General features: G+C 41.8%; 2 protein-coding genes across 6 annotated transcripts in view; one reads left to right on the forward strand and one right to left on the reverse strand.

The window, feature by feature from the left end:
- Positions 1 to 887: 887 nt before the first annotated feature.
- Positions 888 to 9,673, reverse strand: men1 (multiple endocrine neoplasia I). 3 transcript variants are annotated; one of them, XM_034164375.1, is made up of 11 exons: positions 9,405 to 9,673; positions 8,207 to 8,247; positions 7,350 to 7,832; positions 5,421 to 5,629; positions 5,220 to 5,348; positions 4,856 to 4,896; positions 4,684 to 4,771; positions 3,825 to 3,961; positions 2,410 to 2,554; positions 2,039 to 2,212; positions 888 to 1,953 (listed from the first exon to the last, which is right to left on the reverse strand). In XM_034164375.1, the coding sequence occupies exons 3-11, from the start codon at positions 7,783 to 7,785 to the stop codon at positions 1,429 to 1,431; spliced, it is 1,884 nt and encodes a 627-aa protein (XP_034020266.1). In that variant the 5' UTR covers positions 7,786 to 7,832; positions 8,207 to 8,247; positions 9,405 to 9,673; the 3' UTR covers positions 888 to 1,428. The 3 variants fall into 3 exon arrangements, with proteins under 3 accessions (XP_034020266.1, XP_034020265.1, XP_034020264.1); XM_034164374.1 differs by lacking the exon at positions 8,207 to 8,247; XM_034164373.1 differs by lacking the exon at positions 8,207 to 8,247 and having other exon boundaries at positions 7,350 to 7,817; positions 9,403 to 9,672.
- Positions 9,674 to 13,639: 3,966 nt separating this feature from the next.
- The window catches only part of rtn3 (reticulon 3), a 46,316-nt gene continuing 38,587 nt past the window's right edge, over positions 13,640 to 21,368 (forward strand). The window contains exon 1 of one of the 3 annotated variants that reach the window (XM_034164361.1): positions 13,640 to 13,961. In XM_034164361.1, the coding sequence (XP_034020252.1) occupies positions 13,871 to 13,961 (91 nt within the window). In that variant the 5' untranslated portion in view covers positions 13,640 to 13,870. The remainder of the gene's footprint in view (positions 13,962 to 21,368) is intronic. The other 2 variants (XM_034164362.1, XM_034164363.1) reach the window with 2 other exon arrangements.

Raw genomic sequence — 21,368 nt, forward strand, 5'->3', positions numbered from 1 at the left:
TTAAATGAAATAAACTTTCCAACGGGCTGTGCATCAGAAATCAAACAGATCAAATTAAACCAAACTATAAATGTTTGAATCATCTCACCAGTGACATCTAGTGGCCAAATACGTGTTACACTCGAGACGGGACACTGCTTGATACCACCTTTAATAAATCTGACAGTTGATTTAAACCGGTTGCCTAAGTAACCATTTGACAGTCTTCCCAAGGATCTCCGAACAGACCTGGTACCAGACTTCCACTCTTCTTTCACTGGTTTGCGCACGACAACCACACAGTAAGACAGGAAGCACCAGGACACTCAACACTTGGTTGGACCTTCATTCTCTCACCAAACACCTTGGTTCAGCAACCTCATGACTCCGTAAGATCTTCCCAGACATCTCTTGATCTCAAAAGTCGAGGACACAGATGCAAACGTCTCTACAAAATCAATCACCACATAGACACACTTCTGATGGGCAAGTTCTGGAAGTCATGAAAAGCCTGGATCGTAATCTTGACAGAGGACAATCACAAAGACACTTGAATTCAGCTTCTCGTGTGCTGCAATCAATCTAGAGGACCCAAGCAGCTGGAGAAGACCAAGGACCAGCCATGGTTTCACCGAGCTGCAGCAGATGGACAGTTGAGAGGTGGGTGTGGACCAGTTGTCCACTCTGGAGGTCGCTATCCAGGACCAGGGGCAAGTCTGTGGTGCAGTGTGCATGCTGCCAGTCCTGACCCACCAGGATAAGTGGGCCAAAATGCCAAATATCGAAGGCAATAAAAATCATCCAAAGATCAATAATTTGTGTCTAAATTGTCCACCTGCAGATGTTAAAATGGACATTTTATTTTTGGAGTGTGAACAAACAGAAACCACATCTGTTTTTATCAGGAATTTATTACTTGCAGACACAAGAACAAAAACCACAAATCGAGCAAACTCTTGCAGAGGCGACTTGCCGGTGCAGTGCAGTCGATCCTCAGCTTCGGCAGAACTAAAGGACGCATACCGTTAAAAAGAACAAAGGCAAAGTAAGGCAACATAGAGCTAGCAGAAGACAATCAGGTGGACGCCGTTACACAGTAACTATCCTAAAAGAAACCCGTCAGATCAAAAGTACAAATCCGTATTTACAGACGTCCGACTGTCAGTCACTTTGGCTTCTAGAACGTCAACAAGCTCCGGAGAAACGACCCATGGTGAGCGTGTACAATCTACAACGGCTAAACCCGCTGTCCTACGAAAACAGAACAAAACGTTCAGTCCTTCACTTCAAACGGGATCTGTGACAGCGGCGTCATCTGTGCACGGAACACGACGAGATCACTTCTTGTATGCCTGAGTGGAAGCGCCATAAAAACAAAAACAAAACACCGCTACGGATTTTCGCTAAAACTAATATTCGAGCGTTTGCGGCTCTTCACAGTATACACGTCTACAGCATCTTGCGCTGGCGCTTCATGAAGGACACAGAGTAATCGCCCGCCTGCGTGCTCTTCTGCCTCTTCATCTGAACTTGTGACTGTGCGGTAAGCTGCAGCTTGATGGCGCTAGAGTTCACTTTAGCCGCACACAGCAGCTCCTTCATCCCTTTCATCTTCTCGCTTTGGAAGGTGACGATGGGACCACCGGGTGAGGGCGCCTGCTGCTGCTGCGGGGATGATGGCGCCGCCTCTGGAGCAGGGGACGTTGGTTTTCCTTCAGTGTCTCCGCCCCTCACGCCCTGCGAGGAGCGCCGGCGGCCCACACCCTCACCGACCTTCTTTGGCTGGGCGTTCGGCGTCGGTGCAGGCGGAGATGTGGGTGCCACCAGAGGAGCAGCGGAAGGCGGGCTTTGCTCCTCCACTTTGGATTCGCGCCTGGGGCCTCGCCGGCGCCCCTCGCGCAGATCATCGCTCAGCTGCTCGTCGTCATCCTGAGACTCCGGCTCTTTGGTGATGATCGACACTTTCTGGCGCACCTGTGAAATCGGACAGAGTGAAGATCAGGCATGAAGCAGATCTCATGCTCACATTCAAAAGCCTGAACCTCTCGGAGTGTCTCACCTGAGCATCAAAGCGGCTCAGGGACTGAACCAGGTAGGTGGCCCAGCCCACGTGGAGCACCGGTGTAGGACTGCCCTCCTCCCATTTGCAGATACCGTCATAGAATTGTAGCAGGTGAGCAAAGCATTCGGGGTCCTGGAGTGCCGAGAGGGCTGCTGCCTGTTTGGGATGGTCCTGGAAGAGACGGAGAGATGAATTCACCCATTCATCCCAACCTGGGGTGGACAAAACCCGACTGTAATTCAGGAGAAACGGTGTGATGGCGTTCAGACAGTTTCACATGCTTGATTTGGTGCCTTTGGTTTCCTTCAAAGGCAAAGCTTTGGTCCAGATTCCATAAACGCAGCCTGCGCTGGCTCGCAGGTCGTTACCTTGTCGGCTCCTTCGCCATCCTCGCCCACTTCTCCAGCGCTCTCGGCTGCAGCAGATGTCTCCTTCAGTAATGTGGGGATAACATCGTTTGCAATGTCAAAGAACTCCTTGTAGATCTCCTCATCCTCACGGAAGTAGTTATAGCTGAAGGAGAGAGAGAGAGAGAGAGCGGGAGGGAGTTTAGTAACGGCAGCAAGGTTCGGCTTAAGCCGCTTTTATTGAGTCATGGCAACAACATAAAGCTTGGGTTGAGAGAGGCTCAAACCAAATCCCCACTGATTCTGGTGCTGGATTTTGTGTGAGATCAATATCAACTAAAACATTCAGAGCAGCAGCACGTTTCTCTATTTGTAGACGCTGTGGAGGTCAAACTGGACGAACAATGGAGAGACAGGAAAAGGAAGCTGAATAATGGAAGGGAATGTGAGGGCCGGCCTGTTTCCCGCCTTCTCCGTCACTGATGGTATTTTTAACAGATGCTTACAAGCAGCAGCTCACGAGCAGCAGTGTTGTTATAGACGAGGAGAGCTGTAACTGTTCACGCACACAACCAACATCAACGGCACCTTCACTGCCACCGTGTGGTCCGGAAATCTCCAAACAAGAAGACAATTTTGAGCACCAAAACATTTCCATCATAAAAAACAGCAACAGAAAATTTACCTCTTGGGAACTTACTGCTCTAACAATGCACTTAGTTTGGTGTTTACACTCCTTTTTTTTAAAAACTCATTCAATATTTATTGTTCACTGGGAAGCATCCACCTGTTGCCAGGCAAATTTAGTTAAAAGCTAATTTAGCAGCTAAACACAAAGACTCATGAAGCTCTGCACATGGATGGAAATCTAAACATTAATATTGCAGCCAATAACTACTTCAAGTTCAAAGGCGTCCTGAAAATGAAGAAAATGAAGTAACACTCCCTCTGTGCTCTGAGCTTTTCCATCCCCAGTTTGGCCACTGCTAGCTCTCCCCACATACACAGAAAGCAGGAATGTTCCTGGGTAAAAACACCAATGGGTAAAACACCAATGGGCCAAAGCACCCCCCCCCCCCCCCCCCCCCCACACACACACACACACATCATAAAGGCTTGTTTTAACACCTAGACCACATGACAGAAAAGTGAAAGTCGCGGCCAGTAGAAGGTAGTGAAAGTGGTTCTGTGTGGCTGCTGCCATGACTGCAGACAGGGGTCACACCTACACACCTCAGGCCTTCTGCCAAAATCAGGTAAGTCCACATGAGCTTTGGCTTAATAAACCCACTCCCAGGCACAAGCATTCCCACCGATATCCAAGTCTGTGTCGCGACCGGTGTCCTGTCACAGCTACATTTGTGACAACTGACCAGTGTAGCAGAATTCAGTAAGCTTCCGGTCTGGTCGTGCTAACACGTAAAGTGTGAACTCACTCCTGCATGACCTGAGCTGCCTGGGCCCAGGCCCGCAGAGCCTCCCGCACGTTCCTGTGTCTGTAGTGGAAACCAGCCAGGTACATGTAGGGGTAGATGTGCTCGTTGTTGTAGTGCTTTTGGGCAGAACCTACAGCCTGCAAAAAATAAAATAAAACTAGCAAAAAGTCACACAAAACAAAATATTCATCATTACATATTATATGTGCTAAAACTTTTGTGTACTATAGGATTCCAAAAAACAATAAAGACAAATTTGCCCATTCAAGCAAACAAGAGATTTCTTGGTTTAATATCTCACTTTTAGGTCACGTTGTGAGAAGTTTTCACTGAAGCTGCTTTTTTTTTTTTTTAAATAATTTATTTGGATTTTTATAATTGCAATGTCAGAATAAAACATGAATAAAATCCTACAACTACGTTTTTAAGAACAAATTCAATGACTTGTAAGACTTTTTAACCCCGTGTTAAATTAATGCTCATAATATGTTCACATGACATGGTCCTGTTTTTGTCCACATCAGTCAATCAAACATAGTAGAGAAGCTTGAATCTTCGACTGGACTGGGTTGCTTGACGCGAGGACCCAGTCCAGTCGAAGATTCAAGCTTCTCTACTATGGAAACCACCTGGACAACTGAGAGCCTACACAGAATCAGTGCAAACACCATGACCAGTGAGTCCTGTATTAAATGTGACACTGCCACACAGTGGCCATATTAAGAACTGCACAGCTACTGTCCAAATACTTAGGAACCTGACTGTATTTACATTAGATGAGCCTGAATTTGGTGCAGATGTTGTTGCCGTGGAAATAAATGCTGCATCTTAACAAGTTTATGAAATCCTAAAGACTTACCTTCAGGTGAATTTCCAGGGGGTTCCCTTTGCCTGGGATTGGATCCTGGTCCTCGAGGTCAGCCAGCGTGCCCATGGCCATGGGATACCTGGGACACGTTACAGAGGCAGGGTAACTAATGCACAAAGCTTGTGCAGCGCGCACTGCATTTTTACTCACTTGACAAACTCACCTGTCCAGGTCACCGCATTCATAGAGCAGCCACAGGAGTTTCTAAGAAACCAGACACAAAACTTTATTTTTGACACAATACAGTACTGATCTGGTGCATCAAAGGTAACCAGCTTCCAATCAGGTTTCCCTCACTATGTGCCCTTTTAATATGGTGAGTTGCAAGTCGACAGCGTTCAGTGTTTTTGAGGTATTACATTCAGAGCCCGGAGGAGATGGACCCAATCGATCACTGCATTATACAGGAGACACGCTGAGGCTTGTCCCAGGAAAAAGCCAGATGCCCATATTTCATGGTAAACTCAGTCCTGGTTCTTTCTGAGACCTAAACGATGGCCAGGGTGTAAGTAAAGTCTGGTGCTCACCTGCTGCAGCTGCAGAAGCTCCGAGCTGTCAGTGTGGAGGTCCAGAGATGGGTTGATGGCACAGACCATGAAGGCCACCTCCATGGCTCGGTCACACTTCATGTAGGAGCCTTTAAGATAAAGCCAACTCTGAAGGAGACAGACATTATACCGTTATTTACTCATTTAAGGCGGGGACACTGAAGCACTGCGTGACCTCACCTTCTCATTCACGCCCAATGTGACCGTTTGTCCTCGCCGATCCTCATTACCCTTTCCATGCCAGGTGACCTCGGCCGTCTCCTCGCCGTTTTTGCCAAAGATCACCCAGGCGTGGTCCTCGGACAGTGCCAGGTGGACGTCCTTCAACCCCAGGACTTGGCAGGCAGCCACCACAGCAAAGGCCACGCCCGAGCTGTCGAGTTTGGTACCTGAATCAAATTTCAAATGAACAATCCTCCATGTGTTGGTCCTACAAACTATGTTTGATTTGACAGAACAACCCTCTTAACTATGGGCCATTCCACGTGACATCAACTTCTTTCACCAACTATTTTCTGGAGTATAAGTCACAGAATCCCTCAGACCAGTTAATAATAGTGACAACAATAACCTGCTGACTTATACTCAAATACGGTATGTGGGGAAAAAACAAACAAATGAATATATAAATTCTACTTACTTCATGGATTTGCATTGTTTTCACATATTTTATAGATTATGGGCCCAATATTTAACATCCAAAATTTTATGTTCATACAAATATTTTTCCTACCAGAAGCTTAAAAAAAGCATGCATGGCACTTTTTTGGAACACACTATTTTATATATATGTTTAAATAGATAATATTATATGCTGCTTTGACTTATATACTGAAAAATCACTTTCATTATCAATAACAAAAATTATGACTATTTATGTAGAACTTTCCAAGGAATCAAAATGGGAAAAAAAAAACAACCTGTGCAACTTTTGAGTTTTTCCTTTTCAATAGTCATTTTTAACAGGTGCAATTTATATCCAGAAAATACATTAATTTTTTTATTTTTCAGTAATTTGAAGGTCCAGAGCTCTAACAACAGCTGATGCTATGATTTGTTTTCAGCGGATGTTCCACCTTCACCATTTTAAAGCAAATAAAAGTTTATTTGGTTATACTGTATTTTTCTTTCTAAAAAAAAAAAAAGATGTTTGAAAATTATTTTTGGATCACAGGTAGATGACATCACGGTCTCATAAAATCCAAAATAACCATTTCCTACCTGACCTTTAAGGGCCCCAAGAGAGAGCAGTTTGGGGATCGGATCCACTTTGAGCCCAATTTTCTCCATATTAAAAAAACGATTCAGGATAATTAATTCTGCACTAAAATGACTAGTAGACCCCAGGTATGGGGTGTGTTGGGGGGGGGGGGGGGGGGGTGGCATTGCCACATCATCATGGATTTTGTTATTATTTTAAAAACTGTTCTTTGAACATCCATAAACTGAAAAGGATGTAAACAGGGAATCTTTTATTAGGCTTAAATGGACAAAACGTACAGGTGGCATGAATCAACAAACAAATAAAATCAAAGCATTATGTTATATTTAGAGAAATGGATCACCAAAGCTGGCAAGAAAACAGGCATCTGTACCCAAAAATAGTGCCACGCTCTCTTGGTTGGACCCTTGTGGATTGAAAACTATTTGGAGTAGGAACCTAATAGTTTGTATTTTTCACATTTGGCCTATAACCTACAAAATATGTGAAAATAAAACAAACCCGACATCAAGACCTGGAACCACCTGCTGATTTCTTATGAGTGTGTTTGTGTATTTGACAGCTGTTATTTAAATTTGTGGCAAACTACACGAAGGCGATGAGAGGCCAAACGGGCCAATCAGAGGAACGTGTGATGACTGACAGGTCAAATAATTGACTTTAATTTGTATGACCTGTGTAGAATCTGTCGGGGAAGACGTAATGAGGCTACCTATAACTGGTTACCATGGTAATACACTCGACCATCATTCAACTGCTGTGAGTGTTTGGGGCAGGGAAAAATGGCCCTGGATCAGGCTGGAACCTACAACCTTGTGAGGTACTTTACATTCGCCCCAGATCTTTGTTTCCCACTGAAAACCCGGGTAAGACTGGAGGTTCCGTACCAGTGATAAGACTGAACAGAGACTGTATGTGGGCCCGGTCCTTGAAGTACGACCTGCTCAGACTGTTCCAGATGACGTCAGACACTTTTTTCACCAGCTCCCTGCTGGACCCCGCAGCAGTCCGTCTGAACTGGGACAGATCTACCGCACCACGGATCTGGGCTGTGAAGCGCTCGTACAGTGCCGAAATCATGCCGAGCTCCACCGTGGGGAAGCAGGAATTGGGACAGTCCGGCTCCAGAGGCTCGAAACGGACCCCCGGAACATTTATGGGGACGACCCGGTTCACAGCCAGGAAGTGCTCGACAAACCCCAGGACCAGGGACAGAAGAGTCAGGTCCGGCTCGGGCTTCAGGAGCTCAGCATCAAACAGCTGAACCACGCCTTCGATACCTCGGAGGGGAAAGTGCTTCTTCTGGGCCGAATGCAAACCCATGCTGCCTGCCGACCGTCGTGCCTCAGATCCACTGCAGAGATCCACACCTGCAGAAGCAGATTCAGCACCAAGTCAACATTTCACCGCAGAATTCATCATCACACAAGAAAAAAGCTCACTGAAGAAATGCTCAAAAAACAAACAAACAAAAAAACAGAACAACAACACAGCAGGATTACAAATCAATGTCATCAAAGTGCAACATGAGTTTGGATTTAGTCGAAGAATTGCTCTTCTGACCATCATGGACCCAAACACCTTCTCCATCATGTTTGATCTTAATTTTTTTCTTTAACCCGCATTAACTTAACTGACCTCAGCAAACCAACTCGGAATAACACAAGATGGTGATTAAATTTTGCAAATGACTGATTTTATTCATTTCTTGCAGACCTATTGACTACTAATCTGAAACACTTACACAAACACCCAGAATTTCCACAACAGCTTCATTCACCTTTTCTGAAACAAATAAATAAATAATAAAAATCACTGAATATTGGGCCTATAAATGTTACATTGTAATAAAAAAGCACATCTGTAAATTATCTGAAACTTTTAAAACATAGCTGAGTTTCTATAATGAACTGCACATAATGTATCAAGCATACACTGATTATTTTCAGAAATATTTAACATAAAGGGATTCTAGCCATGTTAAATGCGTATTTACTCATTTATTCAAACAGATATAAATATCACATAAATGTGTTTTGATTCAAATGTCTGTCAGCTCTATTTCTGTGATGTATGATTGTTTATTGAAACTCATTTTAGGAATATTTTATGTTTATATTGTCTGCATGTTTGGAATTGGATGTTTTTCATTTTTATTGACATTTTAAAACTTATCTCAAACTGATAATGTAAAGCAGTTGGATTTACACACATAATTATTTGTTAATTACTGCATATTATTATTAAACGCCTGATTCCAGCATTAAATTTGTTCTTGGTGTTGACCAGCAGGTGCCACTAGAGAGCAGTGTAATACTTTATTATACTGAATCTTTTTTATGCGTTTCTAACTTACTTTGCGTCACTTTATCAGCATCTGTTTTTAGTGTTTTATCTTGGCCGAGATCTGCGCTCTGGGGGCCCAACAAGCTTATGGAACATATTGATTCAGAAACACATTTATTTGAATAGTGACGTCAGCTGTTCGGCGATCAGTGGGCGGGGCGGAACCGCTTTCAAGACAACATTTAACGATATTATGTTGGATTAAAATCAAACAGAAATGTTCGGTCAAATTATAACAGACCGGAGGCGCCCGTTATCTGAGCGAATGTGCTTAAAGAACTGAATTAGCGTTAGCCTAACTAGCTAACTTAAAGTCATCTTGACGTAAGCAACATATTTAGATTCGTTAACAAAAGTGTTTGACTAAATAATGCTCTAAAAAGTACAAAAATGCGAATCTAAGTGCTGAGTTTAACGAACCGGGACGTGATGGTGACGACGAGGCACGCAGCCAAATAACGGACAGCTAACAAGCTACTTGTTAGCTAAACTCTACACTTCACCCGAATGCTAACCCGGCTAATGCTAGCGGTCCCGCCACCGATCTTTATATTTGGGCCTCATCCACACTCAGACTACAAGAAGCCGCTACGTACCGGTTTTCTCACACAATCACCCACATGTTCTTGTTTGTGTCCGTTTCTTTTACCGCGCAGTTCAGTCTGTGTGAGCCTGAACTCACGCACGGTGACACAGAGCTTCACGTCCACGCAACAACGCAAATTTAACAAACACAGGAACAAAGCGCTTCAGCGCAGCAGGCCCCCGCTGGCCCGATCCCCATGTCTGTAGATCTGCGATAACCGCGCCGACGCTGTCCGGCGGGCATTCTGGGAAATGTAGTTTTTATGTGTTGAGTAGCGGCTCTGAACAAAAAAGAAATAAGAAGAAACAAAGAATGATGAGCGGGGGAGAGAAAGGGAGTGAAGAGAAAAAACGAAAGAAAGAAAAAGCAAGGAGGTGGGGAAGAGAGACAGAAAGAAGAAACAAGTGGTTTTCAGAAGGTAGAGATGCCAAACAATGTAGAGGTAAGATGCGTGATCAAGAGAAAGAAAGACTAAAAGAATTAACTTTTCAGAAGGCTTGAACCCATAAGTCTGCTTGACGACAGACATATAAAGAACCATACACTACTGCTTACTATGTATTGAAATATGGGGTGCCCCAGGGTTCTGTTTTAGGCCTGTTCTATGTGTCTATATACTGTCTCTTCTTGACAGAAAGAACAAGACACTACTTCTAAATCTTCTGCAATGAAATACAGGATACCTCAGAGTTCTGTTTGAGGCCCAGTGGATGTCTGTGTTTACTTAATTTCCCCCCTGCTTTTTTGTAGTATTTGTATTCCATTTGCTTACTTCTTCCTTGATACATTCTTCATATGTCTGTGTTGTGTTTGAACAGACATATAAAGAACCGAACACTACTACTAAATCCTACACAGTACAATATGGGGTACCTCCAGATTCTGTTTAGTTATTTTGTGATTTTTTTTTTTGTTTTTTTAATAAGACATGTAGATTAGGAGAATTATAAGAATTATGGGTAACAAACCATACTGTGAGCCAACAAATCCATTGTTTGCCTGTTTACAAATTTTAAAATTCTGGGACTTGGTTGATTGCATCACAATACAAATTACATATAATGTTAAAATAAACTTGCCTCAATATGAAAATTCATTAAGGTATAACATGTCCAGGATCTGTTTAAAATGAGGGACTCCAGTTATAATTTCAGAGGGCTATTATTTTTGAGAAATTAAAGATGAATTAAACTGCTGTAAAAAGTCATTATGTTTTTGTTAAAGGTGTTAACATTTGGAATAATTGTCCTGATAATATTACATTACTTAGTACCTTAGTTGGCTTTACAAAAATTATAAAATTACTTGTTAGAGTTTGAAGAATTCGGTTTACCGATTTTGTTATTGCTTTTGGGTTTGTGCACTATTGTTTGTCTGGTTGTATTTTGAAATTTTAGTGCATTGATTAAGTTATATAGTTTGTGCACATTTCTTTGGTATTTGTTGTTATGAGTATATTATGCACACATTCTTTAATTTTTATAGTATAAGGGGTGGGTATTTATAAGCTGTTTCTGCCTACAACCTTTTGGCCACATGGGTACACTGTTAAATTGTTCTTTTTAATGAGTTTTTGTTATTGTTCATCGGTGTGCCGAATAAATAAAATTCATTCATTCATTCATGTTGACTAAATTGATTATAGGTCTGAGTGAGCATATGAATGTGTGTCTATGTGTTGGTCCTGCAATGGACTGGCGACTTGTCTGGGGTGTACCCCGACTCTAAGCCAAAGATTGCTCCCCATGGCCATTAATTGGAATGATGTGGTATACAAGATGAATGAATGAAATTCAGATCAAACTGAGATATTGCTCCTGTGAGACACAGACTTCAGTAAAACCAGTATATAAAGTATATAGGATTCATGTCATTCAGCAGTCACCCTACACTGGACAGAGATATTACCAAGGATGGCATTTTTTTCAGTTTACAGAAAATAGTGACAGTTCTGTGTATTCTGTTGTTGGCTGATGCAGAAACATTGTTTCATACTTTTGTTTCATGTTACTTTTGTTGATTATCAATATTATCCCTTTTTGTTCTAACTTGCTGCATACCAGTATTATAGAATTGGTTCATAATGTGACTGGTGGAGTTCCAATCAGAATGTTTGACCATATCGTCCTTGTTGGAGTCTCACTTTGCTGTCTTCCTGATCTGCATTTTCTGTAATTCAATCTGCCCACTGTATCAGTATCAGTCCAACTTTGTTGAGTCTTTTAAATCCAGACTCAAGACTCATCTGATCTCTCTAAAGGTGCATTGACACTTGCACACATTTAACCCCCGAACTTCTGCACAATTCATTGTGACAATGCCACCCACTGTGTTCCCAGCTGGATGCCGTGCTTTGTGCTGCTGGATGCTGCGTATATAAAATAATTATTTCATAGCAAATTAATCATTTTCTCTAAGAGTTTGGCTGATGAAAATGCTTCTAATCGCTTCCGGAATCACAGAGGACCGTTCCAGCTGCAGCTTTTTTCTTTCTCTCTCGTGCACTTCATGAGGTGGAGAACGCATTTGGAATAGTCTGAAAGGTAATTATTTATAATATTTATATTGTAATAGTGGTGGGTCATTGTTGCGTACTACTAGATGCCACATGACTTTGGGGGAAGGATTCAGTTTCATCAAACTCTAATTTTGAGCAGTACAGTATGAGCTGAATGTAGGACTCATCTGTCAATGAACATGACTATTAAATTAATCAGACAAATGCAGGCTCATTTGGATTACAGTAGTGTTTCCTTCATATAGGTAATTTGTTGTTTTTATGTCCGAGCTGCTACCTGATGGTGTACTGTCCGGATCACCTGGATTGCCTCCTGGTGACACTTTCTTATAAAAGTCTTGTTTTGGAAATGGGGACTCCAGGAGAACTGTTTTGAAGAGGATCTTTCAAATAGTGGCAGGATGAAGAAGATGTCTGGCTGGTTCAGAAACAAATAGAAAATTTGAAATTTTGTGGCTCACATTCACAGTTCTTTTTTGGTTTGCACTGGGCCTTGAATGACAACATTGACATTACATTTGAGCCCTGCGTGGCCCATTTAACACTGGCTGTCACCCAAGAGAGGCACATCTCTTTCATATTTGGGCCAGTTCAGGTCCACATAAAACTTAATTTAACCCATGTCACCGATAGCTCATATTTAGGCGACATGAGGACCACATACATAACACTTTGTGTAGTCCAAGTCAGCCTAGGCTCATAATATTTCAGCCATGTGAGACCCACACTACACTTTGTGTCACCCAAATCATTCCAGGCTCATAGTGTTTGAGCCGACACACAATACACACAAGTGCCAGTACTGTACTAAGCGCCTAAAGTGATGCAGATTCAGGTCCAATTAGTGTAAAATGCAATGAAGATGACTTCTTTAAAGTTACTTTAGATTTTTCATTATTACATCAGTTTCTAGGTGTCATCATGTTATCGGTCACGTAGTATTTCCAAAGAATGGACAAGCAGCATCGACGGTGAAGCTGTGCTGTAATAACAAAAGGAGCCAGCAGGGGGCAGGGACGTGCCGTCATGTCGTATTTGGCTGAAAGTGGAACGAAAGTAAACCAGTAAACGATGACATCATGGAAAATAGGCTGTAAGAAAAAAAACCATCAACTAGAAAAAAAATGTATAAAACAGGCATGAAGTTACTTAATGCTAGTCCTTTACCATCAGGTTATCGACGCTTGTCTTCATCAAAAACAATTAAAAATAAAGATTTATTAATTCCGTGAATATGTATGTGTTTTGCGCCGCCGACTCGTCCATGTCATATATAATAGCTAACGACAGACATAAAAATACATTTATTTATTTTTTTTACAGGTGTAAATAATAGCCTCGGCCGTGAATACCGCCATATTTGTTGTGCGCGATGCATTCTGGGAAGCCAAGGGGGGCAAACTCTTCTCTACATTCACGGTGGAATAGCTGAAAGATTTCTTAAAGCAGTCCAAAATAGTCACCTTTTCAAGACGTTTTACCTCCTTTATTAAAAAGGCGCTGTTGTGTTTAGCCGCCGTGGCTTCCCAGAATGCACCGAGACTGTGGCGTCTGTGTTCAGGAATATTCCTCGTGCTGCCTTCACTTGACATCAAACATCCCTACTTCAGCGACAAATGTCGTCAAATACAGTTGTCCTGTGCAAAAACTGGAAATGTAGAAAAAACGAGTCTTGGCAGAAATAAACGAAAACACAAATTCGACCATGTGAAAAAGTTTTCTTTCTTACTGTCACACAGAGAGCTGTGTTTATGAGCAGGAAACTGAGCTGTCGGACAGTGTGCGCGGAGCGTGAAGGCGTCCTGAGCTCTCCCCTCCTCCACCCTCCGCCTCGTTCAGAGCTCCTCGGACACACCGCCGACAAGCGCACGTCTGCTGCCCACCGAGGACCACCGTTTTCATCCTTAACGGCGCACATTTAACCGCTGCCGTGCGGCTGTCGTGTACACCGAGTTAAAATGGATCCACCGAATCAATCCGGGCTGATTTCGTCGTCGCAGGGGGTCGCCGATGGACAAAATTCTGCTGCCAGAGAATCAAAGCTATCCGGTAAGAAAGAGTTAGCATGCTGGTTGATGTGGTTTACCCCCCGTAACGTAGTAAACGACAAATACATATATTTATTTATTATTAATCCTTGTGTATTTGGTGTTGGTTTGTAGCTTTTCGCCCAGTTTTATTTTAAGTTGTTTTGTGAAAACACCTGTCACGAGCAGCTTTAGTTCTTCCGCGCCAAACTCCACGTAGAATTCCCTCAATTTAACGGTACATTATTGGCAAAGAATCCATTAATATCTAATGCTTGCAAGTATAATTTAAGATATTTTTACTAAATAATTCGGCCTTCATATGCATGAACTAAGTAGCACGCAAACGCGTTAATTCTGCTTTCTTAGTGAGCAGCGTTATGATGTTCGAAAGTAAAACTGCGTGATTGGCAGCGACATCTTGCAAACTAACATTTTATTAAAATTCGTGCTGCTCATCGCACTGGATGTGAGCCGAATTTAAGGGCGTGTTTTTAATGAGCCTTACGTAACGATGTTTGAGGTGGATGTGCTTGTTAAGGACCAAAAAAAGACCGCATGAATGTTTGATCAATGAAGTCTGGTGCTAATGTGGAGCTGCTGCTCTGCACTGCAGATGCAATGCTACTGGAACACTGCCATTCAAGGGAGGACCTCTTAAAGGCACACTGCTCACTTTGTGTCAGTATTTTGGTCATGGCAATCAATATCCGGACATAAGAGCTCATAAGACATAAGAGCTGCCTATCTGCTTCTTTTGGAATTACAAACATCATTATTATTTTTTATCATAATATTGTCAGCATTATGAAAAGGGTGCTGTGTTGGAGGGAGTGACCCTTACTGTCTTACCCTCCCTCAGCTGATAGGAGGCGAAATGGTGTGATCAGTGTCGTTGTATGCAGATGAATCAAAAACTGATAAAGGATGATGTGATCACTGTCTTTTGTATACAGATGTCTCAAAAACCCAATGACTGAGTGCTTTGGGTGAAATCTGTGGTTATGTAACCGGCAGAAGAGTTGGTTCATTAACTTTTTAAGCCACCAGACACACTCATATGTTGGGACATAGCTACTTGGTGGCCACTTCTTAAAAAAAAAAAAAGTAGAAAAACAAACCGTAGTAGAAAGTTAACACTTTACAGAAGAATACTTGGTGAAGGCAGCATTTTTTTTTTCCCCCTGCAGCTTCATTTTTCGAAGCGACAACCTGGGCTCACGTCCAAAAGGAAATTGCAGATAAAGCAAGAAGGACATTAAATCATCGGCTGTCCTTCTTGTGCTCAGATGGAATGCATTGAAGTTGGCATGGATAAGATTGCATCTTTGGAAGAAGGCGGTGCCAAAATGGGAGTGTCATCAAGGACCTTTCCTTGGAGTGTGTTTATTATTGCAAAAGTAGCCCTGTCACATCTGTGGGGTTAATGCCCAAATTGAACTGTTTTTTTTTATGTCAGTTTATGGGTTTAAATGGGTACAAAGACTCTGGATCACTGTGTCACAAGCAAGTGTAAAGGTGATGCTTGAAAATGGTTGTAGGGTCGACCACAAGGTGTGGGTTGGTTTTTGACTGACCAGTAAGGGTGTCCGGTTTCTAAATAACAATCCTGCTCCAGCTCTGTCAAGCAGCTAATAAACAAACACAGAAGAAATTGTCTGAGTAGATGGCGCTTGGGTCAGTGGGAATGTGTGTGTGTGTGTGTAGTAGTAGTTTGCCAAATGTAAAATAAATAAAATGTGATATTGAATCTAATTTTAGCTAGAAGGCTAACTGATTCTAAAACTAAGAGTTTATTTTAAAAAGTTTGCATTATTTTGAGGTTGGTTTATATCCAATTAGCTTTATAGTTATTGAAAATAATGGAAAATTAATTGAAAAAACTAAACAAATTTGAATCTGCTTTCATGACAATGGCAGAAAAACCATTATACGGGTCATGAGAGCAGAATCGGTAGTCTCTGAGAGATGGCGACCATTTTGCAGAGTTAATGTCGTGGACAGTAATTTTCTCTGACATGTGGTCTGGTCTTCCAAGTTGAACACAAGGATTTTTCATGACCTCTGTTGTTTTTTTTGTTTGTTTGTTTTTGTTTGTTTGTTTTTTCTGAGACTTTACACAAACACAACATTAGCATTGCATTATGTTATTTTAAGAAGGGTACCACATTTTCTGGAGTATAAGCCACTTGATTTATTTTTTAATGGGCTTTTGCTGTCCTCTGACTTGAACTGTAGTGCACCATAATGATGAATAATAACTACCGATACATCAGTTTCACAGGAGTCAAAGCAGTAAACAGAATAAAACACTAATATTAAAAGAATTAACACCAATAATAAAAGTACACAACACCAATGCACAAAAATCCCCAAATTGAAGAGGTGATTAAATCACGTTTTTCTTGTCTTGTTTCTAATGCTGTGGGCCAGCAATCCAGCTCTATTTGATACTCTTTTCTTTTGTAAACTGTGTAAAATAACACCCAATATGTTGGAAAATACATGTTTATTTGTCCGTCTTTCTTATTTTTGGTATCTGACAGTACTTGCTAAGTAACAGCACAAGCTGTGATGTGCACATGTGCTACACTCAGTTCCTGTCTGTAGTTAATATTGCCCCCAGGGAAACACTGTTACATAGTGAGTTCCACATACAGAAAAAAGATGAAACTTGTACACCAGTGCAACTTATTGTTTTTTCTTCTTCACAGTGCCTTTTTTTTAAAATTATTTATTTATTTATTTAGACAGGTGCAACTTATACTCCAGAAAAAATGGCAAATTATTTTCATCTCACTGTAAGATTATGGCAAAGTTTCCACGGGGGAAGAAGTTCATAGGAAACCCTGAGACATAGTGATTTGGTGCTAGTTACACCTACTGCGTTACTTTTGTAACAGGCGAGTTAATGAGAATGATTTTGTATTTTATTTTTTATTATTGCAGGAGTTACTCAATCCAAGTGCTATTTGATGGCATTAAATTTGCTTGGACAAGCCAAAGAACAGGATGAGTAATCAAAATCACTTTGCAATTTACAAGGCGACAAAAGAAAACAATTTTGAAATGTAAATATCTAGTTACTGCATCTAAGTTAATCAAAGTATTTTTTCACCGTGTGTCAGAAAACAAGAAGATTCATGGTATAAATGGTTCTTGACTGTGTTTTGAGGGATCATCTTAAACCTTTCTGCGATGGTTCAGTCAGATGTGGGTTTTGTCTGTCAGGACTAGAATGTCTGCATCTGGAGTGATTCTGTTTAAGGAGACGTGCACGTGCAGTGCACTACAGAAAACCGTTTAGTCATTGCAGCTCCGCTGAGTCACTGCAACAAAAGGGCCTGCACTCGTACGCATACGTGATTATGATTGATGGAAGATGTCACATTGTTGTTTGTTTTTTTTTTTTTGTTTTTTTTTAGTGCGCTTCTATGGTTTTGTTTTGGCCTCTGTTTGGTGTCTTACTCTTCTTCTTACAGGTCTTCTTACTCATTATTGCAGAAAATACTGCAGATTTTGATTATATTGTGTGGTGACTTGGTCCTTCTGTCAGAAGAAGAGTTAACATTTTGATGGTCATCTTATTCTGAGAAGTACTCAGTCCTGTATAGGCCTGTTGATGCCTGTGCTTATCTCCAGATTGTGCAGCATGAAGTGGCAGGTCATGTAGTTACAAAACCGTTAACTGTGTGTGTGTATGTGTGTGCGCAAAAGATTGTATTTGGTGCCAATATGTCAAATTAAGGAGCGTTATGCTGGAAAGAACATGAAGTGTTAACAGCAAGATGAAGCCTCGAGATTTCGAAACTAAGAGCCAATAGCCTAGGGGCGCCGTGTGCATGCACCACCAACCTAGCAACGCGACGATGTAGTCCATGATGCTGTGCACTGACTTAGTGTACTTCTAAAAAAAAAGAGACTATGTAGTTCCTCAGTCCACCGAAAAATCACGTTAGAAATTTGTCCACCTTTTCATCCTAACAGCTCTTCATACCTCCAGATGGCTTACGGCATAGTGGATTTTTCTTTTTTGTGTGTGTGTTAGCAGAATTAGCAGCGTCAATTAGCTCTTTCAAATTGTCTGCCATCAAAACAAACTCTGCAGTGTTTAGCTAAATGCTTCCCCCAGTAGTGTGAGCATGCGCGGTGGTCGGGGCGTGTAATAGCACCAAAATTACATACTAAAAAAAAGAACTGTTGCATGGTCAGTGAAACACAGCAGCAAATGGTATGAATAATCCATGTCATGTGACAAAACAACCCACCAATCAAATGACAAGAATCCACTCAGCCGTTATTTAAAAAGTAATATCGTTGATGATTATTTATTTTCTATACCCGCTTACTCCAAGTAAGAGCCACGGGGGCAGGAGTCTATCCCACGGTGTAGTACCGTGCCCCCCCAACACACACTCACAGGACAAGTTATGATGACAATTTGGGTCAAAAGACTTGATGTTGAAGTCTGAGCATCAATATCTTACTGCTCACAAAGTGAGTAAAAATGATAGCTACTATCACAGCGTTAAAGTAGATCAAAGTAAAATGAAGCCCCATGGGTTGTCTTTAAAGATGTGTCCTCCTAAATGAACAATGATCCACTCTGTTCGTATCCACAGTCACTAACTGCAGTGTTTCTGAATGTTTTAAGTGTGCCTTTTTATCAAATCCCAATGAGGTACTGCAAGCGTATTCTTTGTAAAAAGGTCTTGATGTTTTATTTATTTATTTATTTTTTGTCCATACGTCGCACCTTGTCATTAGATGCCGGAGCTGTCAGCTGACCCGGGTCACGGTGTCATCGTCTCTCTCTGCTGCTGGGCCCATTTAATGAGTGCCACTAATCACAGAGGAAGTGGCACACTTCAGAATGAGGACCTCATTTCTCAGACTCCATTGCGTCAGCCTTTCAGGGGAAGTTAGTGTGGCGCTGCTGTCCATCTTTGCAATGCTGAAGTAACGCAGTTGATTTTTGTTACATTTGGCTTTTCCTGCCATCCACGTTAAAACAAGTACACGTTAAATCAGGTGACTTGTCTTAAGCTTGTCCTTTTAACCATTCCTGTTTCACTATTTTAGCACTAAGGTCTGTGTAAAATTAGGTGAACAACAACCATTGCTTGATGCTGCTAATATATCCTGTATACGCCTTTTGGTGCCAGTCTACTCCTCTTGGATAGGGTGCCATTCCACCTCAGGTTACTTCCCCATCTAATGGGGCTATGCCACAGAGCACCGTTCCTTCCAGTTTAATCCCAAACAGCTAATTGGGGTGCATCTTGAAGCATCATTGTAACTTTTGGATCCATTTTTGTCAAATTTATACAGACTTGATGACAGTAACTACTATCTATACCATCTGCGCCAGATTTAAAATCGGGATGGATTTTTTGAAATGTTCAAAACATTCAAACATTTTGGCTCTTGAAATTGTTGATAGTGTGCAGTAATGTCCAGATATTTGCAGTCATGAGCACGTCAGACGTGTTTGAACTTCTTTAAATGGGGTATTTGTAGTAACTACAGCTTGAACCTTGTTTGCTCCATCGGGTAAACATTTGAAGCCGAAGCAGCCCTGATGAATGTAGTGGTTTTTGTTCAAAGTTGAACAACTTGATCATGTCTGGTCAAAGAGGCAAACCTGCAGCTGCTGCTATGTGGCAAGATTAAGCCGTTTCATCCTGTTTTTGCACTTTTTTTGGATGGTGGGCGTTCGTAGTAGAATGGCTCCCTGTAAAGTAGCATGATCGTCCGTCAAAGTCTGGTCTACTGTTTGGTAGCCCACTGAGCTACCTGCTCCACATTGTTTGATTAAATGAGCGTTCATCTAATTTTGGAAGTAAAAACGACAAATTAGCAACAAATGTTTCATCTATTTGTATATTATGATTTGTTGTTACGTCTGCCAAGGACGTAATAAAATCATCAGAATTTATTTATCTGTCTGTCTGCCTGTTAGCAGGATTAAGTTAAAACTACTGCACAGATTTTGATGAAAATTTGCCCCACAGATATCATGGCATGAAAGACTCCATTAAATTTTGGAGGTGATCTGGATTCTGGATCAAGATTTCACTTTATATAGGCTGTGAAAGATTACGTCAACACTACTCCACGGATTCTCACCACATTTGCACCACAGATAGATATTAGGGCATGGAAGACTCCACTGAATTTTGGAGGTGATCTGGATCCGGATGTGTAGACGTCAGAAATCTCAGATTGCTCTTGTTTAATCACTTTTGTTTGGATTAAAAGACAACTGAAGGCATCACCATACGCTGGAATGTTATGACAGTTTTTCATTGTTTTCTGGCATTTCGTAGCGTATGGAAAGGTCAGTAATTGAGATATTGGTTGTCTTAAAAACAAACTTGATAAATCAGAATGTTGGCCTGGTGGTATAAGTCATTTGAAGATGTCACAGTTCCAGCTGAGGACAAAGTGGTTTTAATTTTGAGTGCATGTTTAATCCTTGTCCCAGGGATTTCCTCCTGTAAAACACCACCGTTGTCACAATGTGGCAGTTATTTCAAAGAAATGTGCCGTAAAACAGTCAGTGGTAATATCTTTTACCCCAAAAACCATCCATTGAAATGCAACAAACATGTTGGTTGTTGTATTTACAATTTTTTTTATTTTTAATTCAATCCTCAGTGTGTGTCCGTTAATTTGAATATAATTGCCGCGTGTCATCGTGTTTGTTTTGATGTGAGTACTGACGTCTAGTGTCTTTCAAGCTTCTTACTTCTGTTCCGCGACCCCACCGTCGTGGCGTAATCGCGAGCAGAGCTTCAGGCCTGTGTTGCGGTTGAGTAGTGAAGTTGTGGCAGGTCGGAGGGTGCTGGGTGTGTGAATCTGACAGAAAGAATGCTGCACCGCCCGGACACCCTGACCGGCTCGACCTGTATGGGCTCCGGTTGAGCTGAAGTACGGCGCCGCTCCTCCCTGAAACACGTGCACAATCCCAGTCCCGAAGTCTGACTCAGGTTTTAGGTGTGCACGCCTGGCAGGCCCCACCCAGTCACACTGCCAAAGAACAGTGAGCTCTGCTCTCTGAGCTTCACTTGTGACTGAGGATGTGTAAAATCAAACCCTAACCAGTTTTCCGAGTCAAATGTCTCTCTTTGTGTTCCCACGTAGCAACAATAAGTGCATGCCTTAAACGTATTGGAACTTCTTACTGGAGAGTGAATGCATGGCACATCTTATTGAGTTGTTCCACACCAAATCGGCATCCTGGGTGACCTTTGAAGACTTTGATGTCAATTTGACAAACTGTAACCATAAGGGGTGTAGGGAAAATCCCACGGATTTCACTGGAAAGTACCAAGACTTATGCCCCTCTACATTTTAGCTGCCACGCCACTTTTCCTGCACTCACACATCAGTGTTGCAGCTTGTGATGGTTTTTGAAAGGTCATAT

The sequence above is a fragment of the Thalassophryne amazonica genome, chromosome 23 (genome assembly GCF_902500255.1).
Source record: "Thalassophryne amazonica chromosome 23, fThaAma1.1, whole genome shotgun sequence".
NCBI lineage: Eukaryota > Metazoa > Chordata > Actinopteri > Batrachoidiformes > Batrachoididae > Thalassophryne > Thalassophryne amazonica.